At 37.8% G+C, this 13,982-nt stretch overlaps 2 protein-coding genes across 5 annotated transcripts in view; one reads left to right on the top strand and one right to left on the bottom strand.

Moving 5' to 3' along the window:
• ARSK (arylsulfatase family member K) overlaps window positions 1–5,273 on the bottom strand; it is a 43,961-nt gene extending 38,688 nt beyond the window's left edge. The window contains exons 1-2 of the mRNA XM_032335726.1: window positions 5,030–5,273; window positions 1,570–1,699 (exon numbers count right to left, since the gene is read on the bottom strand). Of these exons, the coding sequence (XP_032191617.1) occupies window positions 1,570–1,699; window positions 5,030–5,167 (268 nt within the window). The 5' untranslated portion in view covers window positions 5,168–5,273. The remainder of the gene's footprint in view (window positions 1–1,569; window positions 1,700–5,029) is intronic.
• Window positions 5,274–5,379: 106 nt separating this feature from the next.
• The window catches only part of TTC37 (tetratricopeptide repeat domain 37), an 85,084-nt gene continuing 76,481 nt past the window's right edge, over window positions 5,380–13,982 (top strand). For 2 of the 4 annotated variants that reach the window (XM_032335722.1, XM_032335725.1), the window contains exons 1-3: window positions 5,380–5,473; window positions 11,001–11,067; window positions 13,766–13,929. The gene's annotated coding sequence lies outside the window, so the exon portion shown is untranslated. Of the gene's footprint in view, window positions 5,474–11,000; window positions 11,068–12,404; window positions 12,505–13,765; window positions 13,930–13,982 lie in introns of all 4 variants that reach the window. The other 2 variants (XM_032335723.1, XM_032335724.1) reach the window with 2 other exon arrangements.

Raw genomic sequence — 13,982 nt, forward strand, 5'->3', positions numbered from 1 at the left:
GGATATTAATGACACTTATAATTATTTCATAACATATACATATGTAATAACATTATATTGTATACCTAAATTAATACAATGTTATATTTCAATTATCTTGATAAAACTGGGGAAAAAATCCTTTTCCCTTTCCATTTCTGGGTAGGGTTGATAAGATTTCTTTTCTCATCTAACAAAATGTTTTCTTTTTGAGGAGTGGGTTGAAGGATTACCTGGGTTTGAACCCCAATAATGCCACTTACTGAATGGCCTTTGATAAGTTACTTAACCTTTTAGCACTTTTGTTTTCATATGCAAAATGGGGACAGTAACAATATCTACTTCTTGGACATGTTATTATTATATAAATTAAGACATGTAAGGCACTTAGAATATTGCCAGGCACAGGGTAAGAATGCAACAAGCATTAGCTTATGTTATTATTATTCCTTTGCTTTTTTCAAACTCTTCGAAGTACAGTTCAAGGAAAAGCATCACCTAACATATTTGAAACCTTTAGAGTTCATTCATCACCTTTTTATTCATTATTTCATTGGATGCTGGGAACAACCCCTGCGAGATAGATAGGAATAGATAGATAAGCAAGTATCTAAGGATAGGTAGATATCCAACCCTGTAGATAAGGAAACTGAGGGACTTGGTTGGCCCACTGAGGATTAGAATCCAGAACAACACCTCACCCTAGTGCTCTGCTTATTTCACTTGCTTAATAGGGAATAAAAAACGAACAAAAGTATTTTAATGTCCCTGGACCTTATTCCCTGAAATTTCATTTAGAGTAGTCAGTTTCCTTTAGTCACTGGCGGTTACATAGGTGATTGTGCTGATGGTTAAAGGACTTGGGACTCAAATCACAGGGAAGATCACGTCATTTATGTCCTGACAGATGTGTTTTTTATGTATTCCAAAGCAAACAAACTTTAGAAAGGCAGGAAGGAAAATAATTCTGTCAGAGAACAGACAGTTTATTTTTAAAAATGACATTTTCCCCCACTTCTCCATTACTGATGGATTAATACTGCTGACATGTTGGCATTAAAACTGTGCCTATTTGTTAAATTACACTAATAAAAATGAACAAACAGATCTGGGCTAGAAGTCAGACTGAAGAGAAACAGATAAAGTCTATAATCTGAAATAATATGGAAAAAGTCAGAGTAACCTGATGTATGAAAATGCTAACTACTTTGTGGTATGCTTTCAAGTTCCCTCCCAATCCCCTCTACTCTTACTAAAAATTTTCTTGAAGATACAACTCTTCCGGGAAATATGGCTAATTCCTCATTTGCTCTGATAGGCAAAAGACTCTTAGTCACCAGTCATAAGGAAATGAAACAATAACACATGAACTAAACACCACTTTGGATGATAAAAATTCCTGCTCTTGAAAAATAAAGTAGAAATTCCAATAACCCCAATACGTGGCTTAAAATATGCATCACTTGTATTAAAATTTTTTTATTAGATGACAAATATAACTTACTGTTGTACTTTTGGGTATAATCTTTTAAACTGTGAGAACATGTTTACGTGTGTGGCCACTTCCATTAATATTAAGCATGTTCTTACCTGCGCGTGATGGGCAACAGATTGGAGAGTTTGTGTAGGCATTTAGAAAGGAAGTGCCATGGGCTTTCATGAAGTTGATAAAAGGAAGTTTTACTACTTGACTTCCTGGATAAAATGTTAGCCTTCCATCCTGGAATAAAGAAATTTAATTAACACTGATTGCATTAGAAAAGAAAAAAATTATTTCCTTTCATTTTAACCATAAAATTTGTAAGTAGAAAAGACTCCAAGATGATCCCAAGGATCTTCAAAAGTTAAAACAAGTTTAAAGAGTGTTACCTATAACTAGCTTATAATATTAAGAATTTAATGTTGCATGTGGATTGGTTTGAATATAATAAACTAAATGACTTTCTGGAAAGTTCTTCTGGGGCATGGTGGACTGATGGAACAAATATTTATTAAGTATTTACTATGTATCAGGTACTGTGAAAGATCTTGAAATTCAGTGGTGAGAAAAACAGAGTCCCTGGATCCTTGGAGCTTAGAGGGAGAATAAAGCATTAATAATTACAAATTGTGATATGTGCTTTGAAAAAAACCCCTAAATACAGAATAATAAGGGTGATGTACTTTACATAGAGTGAACAGGGAAAGCTTCTCTGGGAAGTGTGAGACATAAAGGGTAAGAAATATCCATCAGCTCTTTAGGCTGGACATAAGTGAAGGTGTCAGTGGCTGCCGGATAAATGATCTTGAATATTAGAAGAGGAGTTTGGGCTGGAGATACGCATTTTGGAACTGAAGAACTGTTCTCGGTAAAGAGCAAAGACAGAACAAAAGAATATTTTAGGCCTGGAGTTATATCTATTCTATATTTTCAATATAATTATAAATAAAAATACAGTCTTAAAAATGAGTTATTCCAAATCTGGGATATACATAAACCCTTGATATGTCTGAGATTTCCAAATGGATATATAAAGTAGGCTATTGACCACAGACAGGAATCTGGAGCTTGGAAAGTCTACCCTGGTGAAAACAACATGGGCGTCTTAAGCATATTCATGGTATTTAAAACTGTGATAGTGAAAGAACGTTTCAGGCAGAGAGTAAAAGGGAGGAAAGAAATGAATTCGAGGAGTCCCAAATAAGAGAAGGTGTGATGGGAAGCTGAGAATAGCCAGCAAGGGAGGAAGATGATGGAGGAGATAGAGCCCCATGATGCTGAGAGAAAATGGTATGTCAAGAAAGGTGACAGGAAACATCAGCTGTGTTGAGAGGCTATATAAAATAAGAAAATTTATTTAGGTATTGGTATCAATTTCTGCTCTAACCCTTATTATTTCTTTCTTTTTGCTTGCTTTGCAGAAGTTTGTCTAGTCTTTTGATTTGTCTTATCTGACATTGAACCTTTCCCCTACTAGTGAGCTAGGGCAAGAGTGATTGGGGCCCTAAGTTGATACATATATGTTTATATACTATATATATTTATCCATATATGTATAAAATATAGTATATATAAATATATTTATACATAATATATATATTTAACATATATATCCATATATATATTTATCTATATCTATGGATAAAGGAACCAATCATGTTACTATAGTTAGCAACCAAAATATTTGGTGTAAAAGAGATACAAGAGCAAAAATCAAAGTATTAATAGCCTCGTAATCTTAAATTTGAGTTTAAACTATCAACATGATCTCAGGTTTTCTTTTTCTGTCTAATATATGTACTTTCTAGATCTGTCCATTGAAAGGGTCTAAAAGCAATGAAAAATTGGAACACCTAGATTATAGTAAAAACACAGGACAGGACAAGAAATACACAATTTGGACAGGGAAGTCTATCAAAGTAAGCTGCTGAAGATTATTAGGAATGGATCAAAAAAACTTAGGAACAACCTGGAGGGTCTTTCACTAACCAAAATGGGACATTTTTAATATCAATAAGTAAAATGACTGCAAAGCATTTTTTTTAAGTTTTATTTATTTATTTGACAGAGAGCGATCACAAGTAGGCAGAGAGGCAGGCAGAGAGAGAGAGGAGGAAGCAGGCTCCCTGCTGAGCAGAGAGCCCAATGCGGGACTCGATCGATCGTAGGACCCTGAGATCATGACCTGAGCCAAAGGCAGTGGCTTAACCCACTGAGCCACCCAGGTGCCCCGATTGCAAAGCATTTAAACACAAATATATAAAAACCTATGTATTCATACTATACTGAAAAAAAAAAAAAACAAAAAAAAACGTCCCAAAATATTTCAATCATCTTTGGAAGTTCCTAGGATGCTTTGATATACCACCCAAATTACCTTTAGGGATGAAAGAATGAGTCCACTAATGAGAGTTGCCTTGCCCCAAATCTGCCTCTTTCTGGGAGCAGTGCACAACTAATGGCCATCCAACATTAAGTATAAAGCCCTAGCCCCCTCACCTCAAATGGAAACAGTTCTGAAGCATCAAACTGGTTTGAGAATTACCCATAAAGTCAGCTGGGAGGCTTCTACTGAGATAGTGACAAAACTCAATTTCTCTCTCTTTGCAGAATCCTTCCTTCCTTCCTTTCCCTTTGATCTCAGAGCACTCCCTAAGAAAATTTTTCATGTTGATCTCCAATACTGCTTGTTCCCTTAATTTAGATGATTTGTAAAGATTACTTTGAATAATTTTCTCAACAAGTCCAAAGGGCATATCCTTACTTTAATCATCACAGGTTAATCAATGAGAAAGGCAATAGAACACAGTGATTTGTACTCTTTTGGTGCAGACATGCTTTAACACCAACAATCTATGTGACCAAAGTAACATCGAGTGATAAACTAGTATTGTAACTCATAGCCGAACGTTTGTCTAAGCAGTAGTGTTTAAATCACGGATAAAACTAGAAGTTTCAGGTAATGTTGATGCAAGTATTCTTTCAGATGACGTCTTGGCAAAGTTCCAAAGCCTGTTCAAGTTTGTGATTTAACCACAATCACACAACCACACAATTCACTTGGAACCTGAGGGAGTGAATCAAATTACATCAACTAACGCACTTAAATCAGCACTAACAGGATTATCAGATACCTGAGTAACTATTAACTTTCTTCGTTTGTCACCCAAACATGAATTCCTGTAAATCCGAAATGGGAAATGACCCCTGGGAAGCTAACAGGCTTTTATGAAGAGCAGAATGTTATTTTCCCCCACAATAGACTCAAACCGGGGTACAGATTTAAAGTGCATTAGTAGTGATAAAATTAGTGGGTCGAGGCCAGCATTAAAAAGAAAAATGCAAAGGTGCTGTCAGATACATTGTATTTACTAGATTATTGTTTTATATGTACGTAGTTTACGGGTGTATGCGGGGCCTCAAAATAAAATGCATTTTTTACTTTGCATCGGGATAGGATAAGTTTGGCAGTCTCAGATTCTGCTCCTCAAAGCCTGCAGCACAGGAAAAGCTGGGGGCCGGTTGCTAGTCTGGAGTGGGACACCCACTTTCTTGCTTCTCGGTACTTACGAAGGAGTCGCTCACGACTAGCACCACGTTGGGTGCAGCGGACCAAACCCGAGCAGCTCCTCGTCTCTGTCCACCTGCCCGGGGGTCTGGTGCTGCCAGCGCGGAGGCTGCGACCACCGACACCCACAGCAGCAGCATCGCAAGGAGCGGTCCAGAAACTTTCCGCGCTCAGCCGGCCGCCTGCTTCTAGGAACGCCTCTGGAAAGAGGGCGGGGATCACACTCTCCTAGCGCTTTTCCCACAGAACTACAATTCCCAGCAGGCTAGGCGTATGCACATGCGCAAAGGGGGGAAATTCCCGGCCTTAACTCACGTTAAGACCTTTTAAGCAAATACCGAGCGAACTAAAAACTCAGTCACTTGCAGTCACGTGAACGATGTCTGGTGAATGCGCATGCGCTAGGACTCCAGCCTTGGCGTTTGGAGGAAAAGCATCTGTCCCAGGTGGGTTAGGGTCGCTGTAGCTTTTGCAGAAGTTGGAGCCAATACGCGGTTGTAATAGTACCTACAGAGAGAGAGGGTCAGGGGCCAGGACTGGTCATTTTGTGCCGCGGAAGCATGACCGAGTATTAGGACCGTGAACTGGGCAATGATGAGGTGGCAGCGTGTCTGTCACTTAAGTTAGGTGGGGCGGTTCTTTGTGGGGCCTCTGGCTGGACCGTTTCAGGTGCAGTGTGGATTCGGGGGGCTCCTCGAATACATTTCCCCAAAGAAATTTCTAGCCTGCCTCATCTTACTGTCAGTGCCGGAAGGGTTTATCGTGCTCCGGTGGAGTGAGGAACGGGGCCTAGTCCAGTTTCCTGTTTTAGGAAGAGCTTAGGTGCATCTTGTCCGCGGAGTGCAAAGGAGAGAAACCGAACAGGCTCCTAAGGGAAGACGTACTGAGCTGTGTGAGGAGTTCGGTTAATTGACGGGTTCAGAATATCATTGTTTTGCTGCAGAAAAAAATCACTGCTCCCACTTGACTGTTGAGCTACTCTGTCCCAAAGCCAAGTTCTCATTTCATTATCATAGTTTCAGATATATAATTTGTTCATCACGTTAGTCATGTGAATATTTTGACAGGAAAAGGAGTTGCTGTAACCTAACATAAAATCAACTCAATTCTAATACTTTCTGTAATCCTTACTTTGACCATTTTGCAGGTAGGAAAACCAAGGCTAAATAATTGACCCAAGACTACACAGGGACCCAGTCTGAGCAGAACTTTAACTTTAGTAGTTTGTGCCCTAAACTCACTAGAGTTCTCTGTCCCTAGTTGATAATAACATTTTATGACATTCTGATGAGCTTAAACTCTTAGTGTAGACAAATTCTTAATCAAGAAACGTGTTAAAGCTCTTTGTGAGGATTCAAATATATGAACAATAGTTCCTGATCACAAGGAACTTAAACTCTAGGGAAACAAAGCTAACATACCTGGCATTGCAGCCTTATAGCATGGTAGATAATGTAGGTAAGCTACGTCATGATCAGGTTATGATTCAAAAATTTGAGTTAATTTGGAGTGTGGAAATCATTTCACCATAGAAACATTGTTAGCTGACTTTTAGATTTGTGAAGATATATGTCCAACTTTATCTGTGGTGTTGCTACTATTTCTGTGAACTATGTTTACTCTCTTTGGCTTCATTTTCACAGGGCTTTTATTCTCAGTTCCTAGTCAGAAGGACAGGAACACATCTTTTCCCCCCTCTCTTTCTCTTTGGCATGTCAGTGCAAGCAGGTGCTGCAGTGATTTGGAGGAAGATGGGTATTTTAAGACCCCAGAGGCAGCACTGGAAGAATCTAAGGGGCTTCCTGTCCTACTACCCATCTGACATTCAGTTTGTCCTACAACATTCCTCCCAAGTGAATGGTCCAGTCTGTGCTTTTTAATCTCTAGTGATGGGCATGTACTTCCTTTGAGTAGCCCATTCCACATCTGCCATGCCTAATTATTAAAAGTTCTTATTTTGAGCTGAGGTCTGTTTCCCTCTACTTTTAATCATTCATTGTTCCCTTTCTCTTTATTTTTATGCGAGTAATCTCCCCTTTTCAACAACCCTTTTCGCCTCCTCCTCCTCCAGTTTTTTTTTCCCCCTCCCAAGGCTTTCCCAATTTTCTTTGTTAATTATATAATTGCAGTTTACTTCATTATTTTTGTCACTCTTTTCTAGACATAAGACATTTTTGCTAATCATTATCTGAAAAGGTACTTTTGAGGTGTGTTTGTGTGTATCTTTATGTTTGTTCATGCCTATGTATGTGTTGCATTGAGGCTAGGCACTTTATTACATGTACATTTAAATCATCAGTCAAAGATTTGTATGTTAGAGATTGCTTGCTTTTGTGAGATACTTAACTGCAGTTTAGAAAGATCTTCAACTAAAAGGTCATGGGATAGATTTTGATTCTTTGTAATTCTTTTAATGTCCAGTATACCCGCAGCACTATATTCTGCTTTAGGAGAGGGAGGCTAAATGTGAAGTTAGTTACTGTGTGGAAGAAATTCAGTGTTGTCTTTACCAGCTGTGATTCTGTGAATATTTGTTGATTATCTGCAATGTACTAGACACTGCAGGAAATAAAAGAGAAAAATAGAAGTAGTCTTTGCTCCTAAGGAACTTCCAGTGTAGTTGTGGGAAACAAACACACTCACACCCCTGTAAATTTAATAACAGTATAAAAGACATTAAAAATATAGTTAAATGCCAAAACATCCAGAAAGAAAATCAGAACATCTCAAATTATACTTTGGAAAATACTGATGTGGCTTCAAAATGTTAATTGCCATTCATTAACATAAATATTCCATAGTAACATAAGTTTTAGAAATGCTAGGTTAAACTATCTTTGGATCTTTAGGACTCCTCAGAGCTTTTAGAGTGCTCATATACATTTAGAATGACTTTAGAAGAGAGTGAGATATATAATGTGAAATATTCACAAAATTACTATATGGTGTGTTAATACCTTTAAGCATGTTATTGTTTCTTGGAATGCTTTTTGGAAATGTTGGTTTAAATTGAAAGTGTTAGAAGTTCAGACTAGGTAGATTCATCTGAGAAGGCATTATGCTTGATGCTTGAATTTGGCTTTCAGTTATATGTACCATTTGAGTAGTGTGAACAGGCTGAATAAGAGAGGCAAAAATGTAAACTGGAAAGTAGTGGGGGACAGTGAAAAAAAGTTGTATGAGCTGATATTCAAAAAGAGAGTCTTCCTATCTCACTTTAGCAAATTGAGAATTACTGCCTTTTGGCAGTGGGGAAGCTGAATGTTTAGAGTAGGCTTTGGAAGCTGGACAATCAGCCATTTATTGAGTACATTTATTGAGTACATATTACGCTAGTGTTGAACATGTAAGGAACTCCAAATATACAGTACATTTGTTTAGGATTTTATTGACTTGAGAGACCGGGCATATCGATATAACATGGTAAAAAATATCGATTAAGTTTAAATTGAATAACTCAACTAATGTTCCATTGGTTCAGAGGCTGGAGCGGTCTCTTTTACAGGATTTGATCTGGAATGTTTTTCACGTAATTGAAAGAGGTACTTGTGTGTGATGGTAGCCTTCTTTTGAAGAACACTAGCAAGAAGGTTACTACTTGAGAGATTAAGGAAGGCGAGATTGGGGATTGTAAATGTGTAAAGAAAGTTTGTAGTAACCATGTGGATTAGAAATAGAAAAAAAAAAGTAGTGAGGTTATTGAGAGGGTGGCAGTAGATAAGGAGAATGGAACTAATACACAGTTGACCCTTGAACAATGTGGATGTTAGGGGTGCCGACCCCCCCATGCAGCCAACGTTCCACATGTAACTCTTACTCCTTAAAAAGTTAACTACTGATAGCCCTCTGTTGACCAGAAGCCTTACAGATAATAGAGAGTTAATACATTATTTTCTATGTTATATGTATTATATACAATATTCTTAGAATAAAGTAAACTAGAGAAAAGAAAAGGTTATTAAGAAAATCCTAAGGAAAAGAAAATACATTTACAGTACATTTATAGTCCAGAAAATACATTTATTGAAAAAAATCCACGTATAAGTGGACCTCAAGCCCATGTTGTGTGAGGGTCAACTGTGTCTTACGTTCAGGCACTCCATTTATGTGGATATCAAGTAAGTGATATAATCTTCACTTTAGGCTTGGAGTAGTGAAGTAAGGTGTCCAAATTCCGATTGTACTTGAACCTAGATGTATCTGATTCCTAAGCACGTTCTGAACATGTTCAAGTTTTGGCTTGGTGGGTGGGTATGGCAGAGCAAAGGGGCTGACAGAGCCTGGGGTGTTAACTTTAAGAACAGAGTTGAAGTGACTAATTACCATCAGGGTGGTCTGGGGCTTAAAAAAGTTAGTGTAATGAATAGAGTCAGTTTTTTCACTTTCATTTTACCTTCCCTCCAAACAAGGGTAACCTTGTTTTAACTTTTATTGTACTTTCTTAACCATTATTTGGATCACAGTACTGTTTTTTTCCACTGAGGCATTTTATTTGCACGTAAGTATTACATCCCTAGGAAAAAAATCCCAGGATTTTCCCTCCTGTGTATTTTCATCTTGCTTCTTCATGGTCCATCATGCCAGCTGAGGTGGTCAGCGCAGTGAAACCCGTCTGGCAGGATGGGAGCAGATTATTTTGCCATTCTTCTACATCATTGAGTTGTATATCAAATCTGGGGCTGATCACTCTATACTTACTGAACCTGCCCCTGGGCTCACAGCAATTTTTCCAGGTCTGTGACCATAAGTGATTTCAAATTGGCCGGTGTCACCATGCTTCAGCATTTTGGTGTAGAAACTGGCTGATGACTTTGGAGCATGGCCTAGTAAGAACCTGGTGATTGCCTCGCTTTTCCGCATTATTAATGAACTTGAGAACACCTGCCAGTACATTCGCATGCACCATTATGGCAGTATGGAAAGATGGTAGAAAGGTACTTTTTTTCTTAACAGTTGGACCCTTTTCTCTGGAACTAACCATTCTATTTAAGTATACTGCCAGTGCATGTTTTAGTTCAGTAAGCTCACTTTCTCTTTTTTGTCCGTCTCCACCTGCTTCATGTAAATTTTGTTCATTTCCTAGTTTAAGTGGCATTGCTGTTTTTAAAATATTTTTTTAAAGATTTTATTTATTTATTTGACAGAGAGAGAGAGAGATCACAAGTAGGCAGAGAGAGAGGGGAAGCAGGCTTCATGCTGAGCAGAGAGCCTGATGTGGGGCTCAATCCCAGGACCCTGAGATCATGACCTGAGCCAAAGGCAGAGGCTTAACCCACTGAGCGACCCAGGTGGCCCGGCATTGCTATTTTTTTTATTCAGATTTTTGAAACTGCTTCCATTCTCTCCATGAAGCATTCTAGATTAATTTTGTTTGACAATTTATTCCAGAGACCCCATCAAAAGATACTTAGGGTAATATTATGTAGAATTTGTGTTAATATTTCAGATGGTTATTTAGCTGGGTTTTTGACATTTAAAGAAAGTTTTCTCTCTTTTCAATAGATTATACATTAATCTAGTTACATGATGTGGTCATCATTTTACATATTTATAATTCTTTTTATGGTTTAAAACAGGTTCGCTTTAGTGTAGTTAGGCTGCAAATAGGGAATAAATAAGTACTGTTGATTGTCCTTGATTCTTAACAAAGTAGCATAGAAATAGTTGATACCCTTTTTTGGCTCTTTTTTTTTTATATTGAAGTTTATGTATTTTGAGTTTCTGGAATGTTTTTTGGAACTTTTTCTGATTGCTTATGGAAGTTTCTTTTATTATCTGAGGCTATGGGAACATAGACTGATTTGGAAATTGTAGAAAAAAAAAGATGAAAAATTGTACCTAATTATTTATTGTGTTTTAAATTGTGATTGTGAAAATTAATCCTGAATCTGATGTGTTAATAAATTCACTCAGTTTTGGGCTGTTTATCATGCTTTTTATTTGCCTAACTGTCTCATATTTTGCTTAATTTAGATGAATAATGGTTAAGGAACAATCTGAAATTCAATTCAAAAAGAGGAAAGAAGATAATAGGTAAAAGGTAAGTGTCTAGAATCCTAAGTAATAGGTAATTGGAGTCTGTTTTTACTTAGTAATTGCTTTTACCAGTTCATTTCAGAAGAAGGGTGTGATGGTGTAGGTTGTTAATGCCAGACTATAGGTCATCAAACACCTTTAGATTTTTGTTATTAGATTTAAACATACCTTGTTTGCTTTTCTGTAGTTAACTTCCATTGTTATTATTGTTATTATTATTTATATTGTTGGGTTTTTTTGCTTTGTGGAGTCGTTGTATCTACACAACAGAATGTAACTTAAGGTTCCATAGCTTTAGCTGGGGCGTGTAGGACATAGTAATTCATCCATCTACATTTGTTACTTTTGAGATTTATCATTTTGGCATGTGTGTCACTTTCTATCTTTTTTTTTAAGTTCAGTTGTTGCTACTTTTTATGCTTGCTATGTTGCATAAAAACCCTTTTAGTTTGGTAGTAGAAATCCTTTCACTGAGTTGGAAGTGCAAACTGGGGTTTCTGGGTGGCTCAGTTAGTTAAGTGTCTTCCTTTGGCTCAGGTCATGATCCTGGAGTCCTGGGATCAAGCCCTACATCTGGCTCCCCACTCAGCGGGGAGTCTGCTTCTCCCTCTGCTGCTCTCCCTGCTTGTGCTCTCTCTCTCACATAAATAAATAAATAAAATCTTCAAAAAAAAAAAAGAAAGAAAGAAAGAAAGAAAATGCACAAAATAAGGCTCGGTGGGTTAAAGCCTCTGCCTTTCAGCTCAGGTCATGATCCCAGGGTCCTAGAATTAAGCCCCACCTCAGGTTCTCTGCTCTGTAGGGAGCCTGCTTCCTCTTCTCTCTCTCTCTCTCTCTGCCTACCTCTCTGCTTACTTGTGATCTCTCTCTGTCAAATAAATAAGTAAAATCTTTAAAAAAGAAAAGAAAAGAAATGAATCGAAATTGAGGAGAAAAAATACAAATTATCTGGGGAAAGTGGGTGGGGCTGTGGAATAACATTGAGGACACTTGTAAAAGAGCTAGATTTTTCTTTGAAATGTTGGAAATGCTTGCAATAGAGGGAAGTGTCCGAAAGAGAGGTATATCATTTTTGTTTGTAGGTTTTTGCTCTATGAAAGGAAGTGAGTTTGATGATACCTGGTAGGTTAGTACATAGGAAAGCTATGTTTAGAAAGTAAATGAATGAGCCTCTCTCTTCTCCACTCCATCTCCCAAAATAGGAAGAAGTTTTTAGAGCTAGAAAGGGGGCAGATTATTTTGTCTTTTCAAAAATCACTTAATCCCCTAAAACTGATCTGTCTCTACGTATCTATATTGTCTGTTTCTGTATCTGTGTATTTCTCATTGTATAATTCTTAGGTGTAGAGGGAGGGCCTAAGTGCTAGCCTCTTATGCTAAATGCCAAATCAAATGAAGAAGGAAGAGGAAGGGAAGAATAAAAGATCCCACTGCAGCAAGGGTAAATGCCATTACTGGTGGAGACATCTGGGGATATGGAAGGGTGTTGAACATTATCCGTTGGTTACCAAGGAAAGAGTGGAGTTTATTTATTGTGGTCTTTAAAAATGCCTTATGTAGAGGCATTTAACAGCTCTGTTTTTGCTGCTGTATTTAAGTCTACACCGGTCTGTGTGTCTTTTTTTTTTTCTTAATGACTTTTTTTTTTAAGATTTTATTTATTTGTCAGAGAGCGAGAGCATGCACAAGCGGGGGGAAAGGCAGGCAGAGGGAGAAGCAGGCTCCCCACTGAGCAAGGAGCCCAATGTGAGACTTGATCCCAGGACTCTGGGATCATGACCTGAGCCAAAGGCAGACGTTTAACTGACTGAGCCACCCAGGCTCCCTGTATGACTGACTTTTACCGTCTTCTATAGTCTAGTGTTCTCATTTGTCCAGTGAGCTTCATTTTCTTTTGTTTTCAGCAAGTCTCTTCTGCTTCACTGAGCCCACATTTCTCCGTGAATCCTCTGGTGCCACGTTCATTCTATTTCTCTGTCTTAGCCAGTGCAGTTGTTTTTGACTGGAGCAGTTTTCCTTCTTCCCTCCATTCTTAAATCCTGTCTTCTGGTATCTCCTCATTACCTCACACCATACTTCTTTCTTTGAAACATCTCTTGTAGTTGTACTCATTATCCTTAGTTCAGGATTTGGTTCTCTAATGACTCGTATGTCTTAGGTTTGGTTTAAATTATATTCTTTAGAGCAGGAGCCTTCTTTTCTATTTCTTTCATGTCATATGAAGTGCATGGCCTCAGGGTTGTATGTACAGTTGGTGGTGGCTGGTTCTGCCTCATTTGAATGTGCTTCCACTCAAATCCTGGGTGGTAAAGATGGTGATCTTTCTTTTCACTAATCTGAATTCTTGTTTGTTTTTGCTTGGCCATATCTTGAAACTGTTTTTGTTCTTTTTTAACTTAATTTTTTCCCCTTCAATGTCTTTTTTTATCCCTTTCTATTGGTCCAGATTAGTTGTCACCATAATTTTTTTTAAGACTTTATTTATTTATTTGACAGAGAGAGAGTGACAGTGAGAGAGGGAACACAAGCAGGGGGAGTAGGAGAGGGAGAAGAGGCTTCTGCTGAGCAGGGAGCCTGACTTGGGGCTTGATCCCAGGATCCTGGGATCATGACCTGAGCTGAAGGCAGTTGCTTTAACCCACTGAGCCACCCAGAGACCCTAGTTGTTATCATTGTTGATTTTTTATTTCTCTTCTTTGTAGTCTACAGATTTATCTACCCAAGATAACTTTGGTTTGAGAAAATTTAATTTGAAATCAGCATTGAAATTTGGTGCCTACTCGTCAATTTGTAAGCTACCAAAAAAAAAAAAAAAAAAAAAAATCCAGACGTTTGCAGCTATAAATTTATATGAAGATAATTTCAGGTAAGAGAACGATTTCTAAAATGAGAGCATATGAATTGTGTAGCTTTAATTGT

This window comes from Mustela erminea, chromosome 3 (assembly GCF_009829155.1).
Source record: "Mustela erminea isolate mMusErm1 chromosome 3, mMusErm1.Pri, whole genome shotgun sequence".
NCBI lineage: Eukaryota > Metazoa > Chordata > Mammalia > Carnivora > Mustelidae > Mustela > Mustela erminea.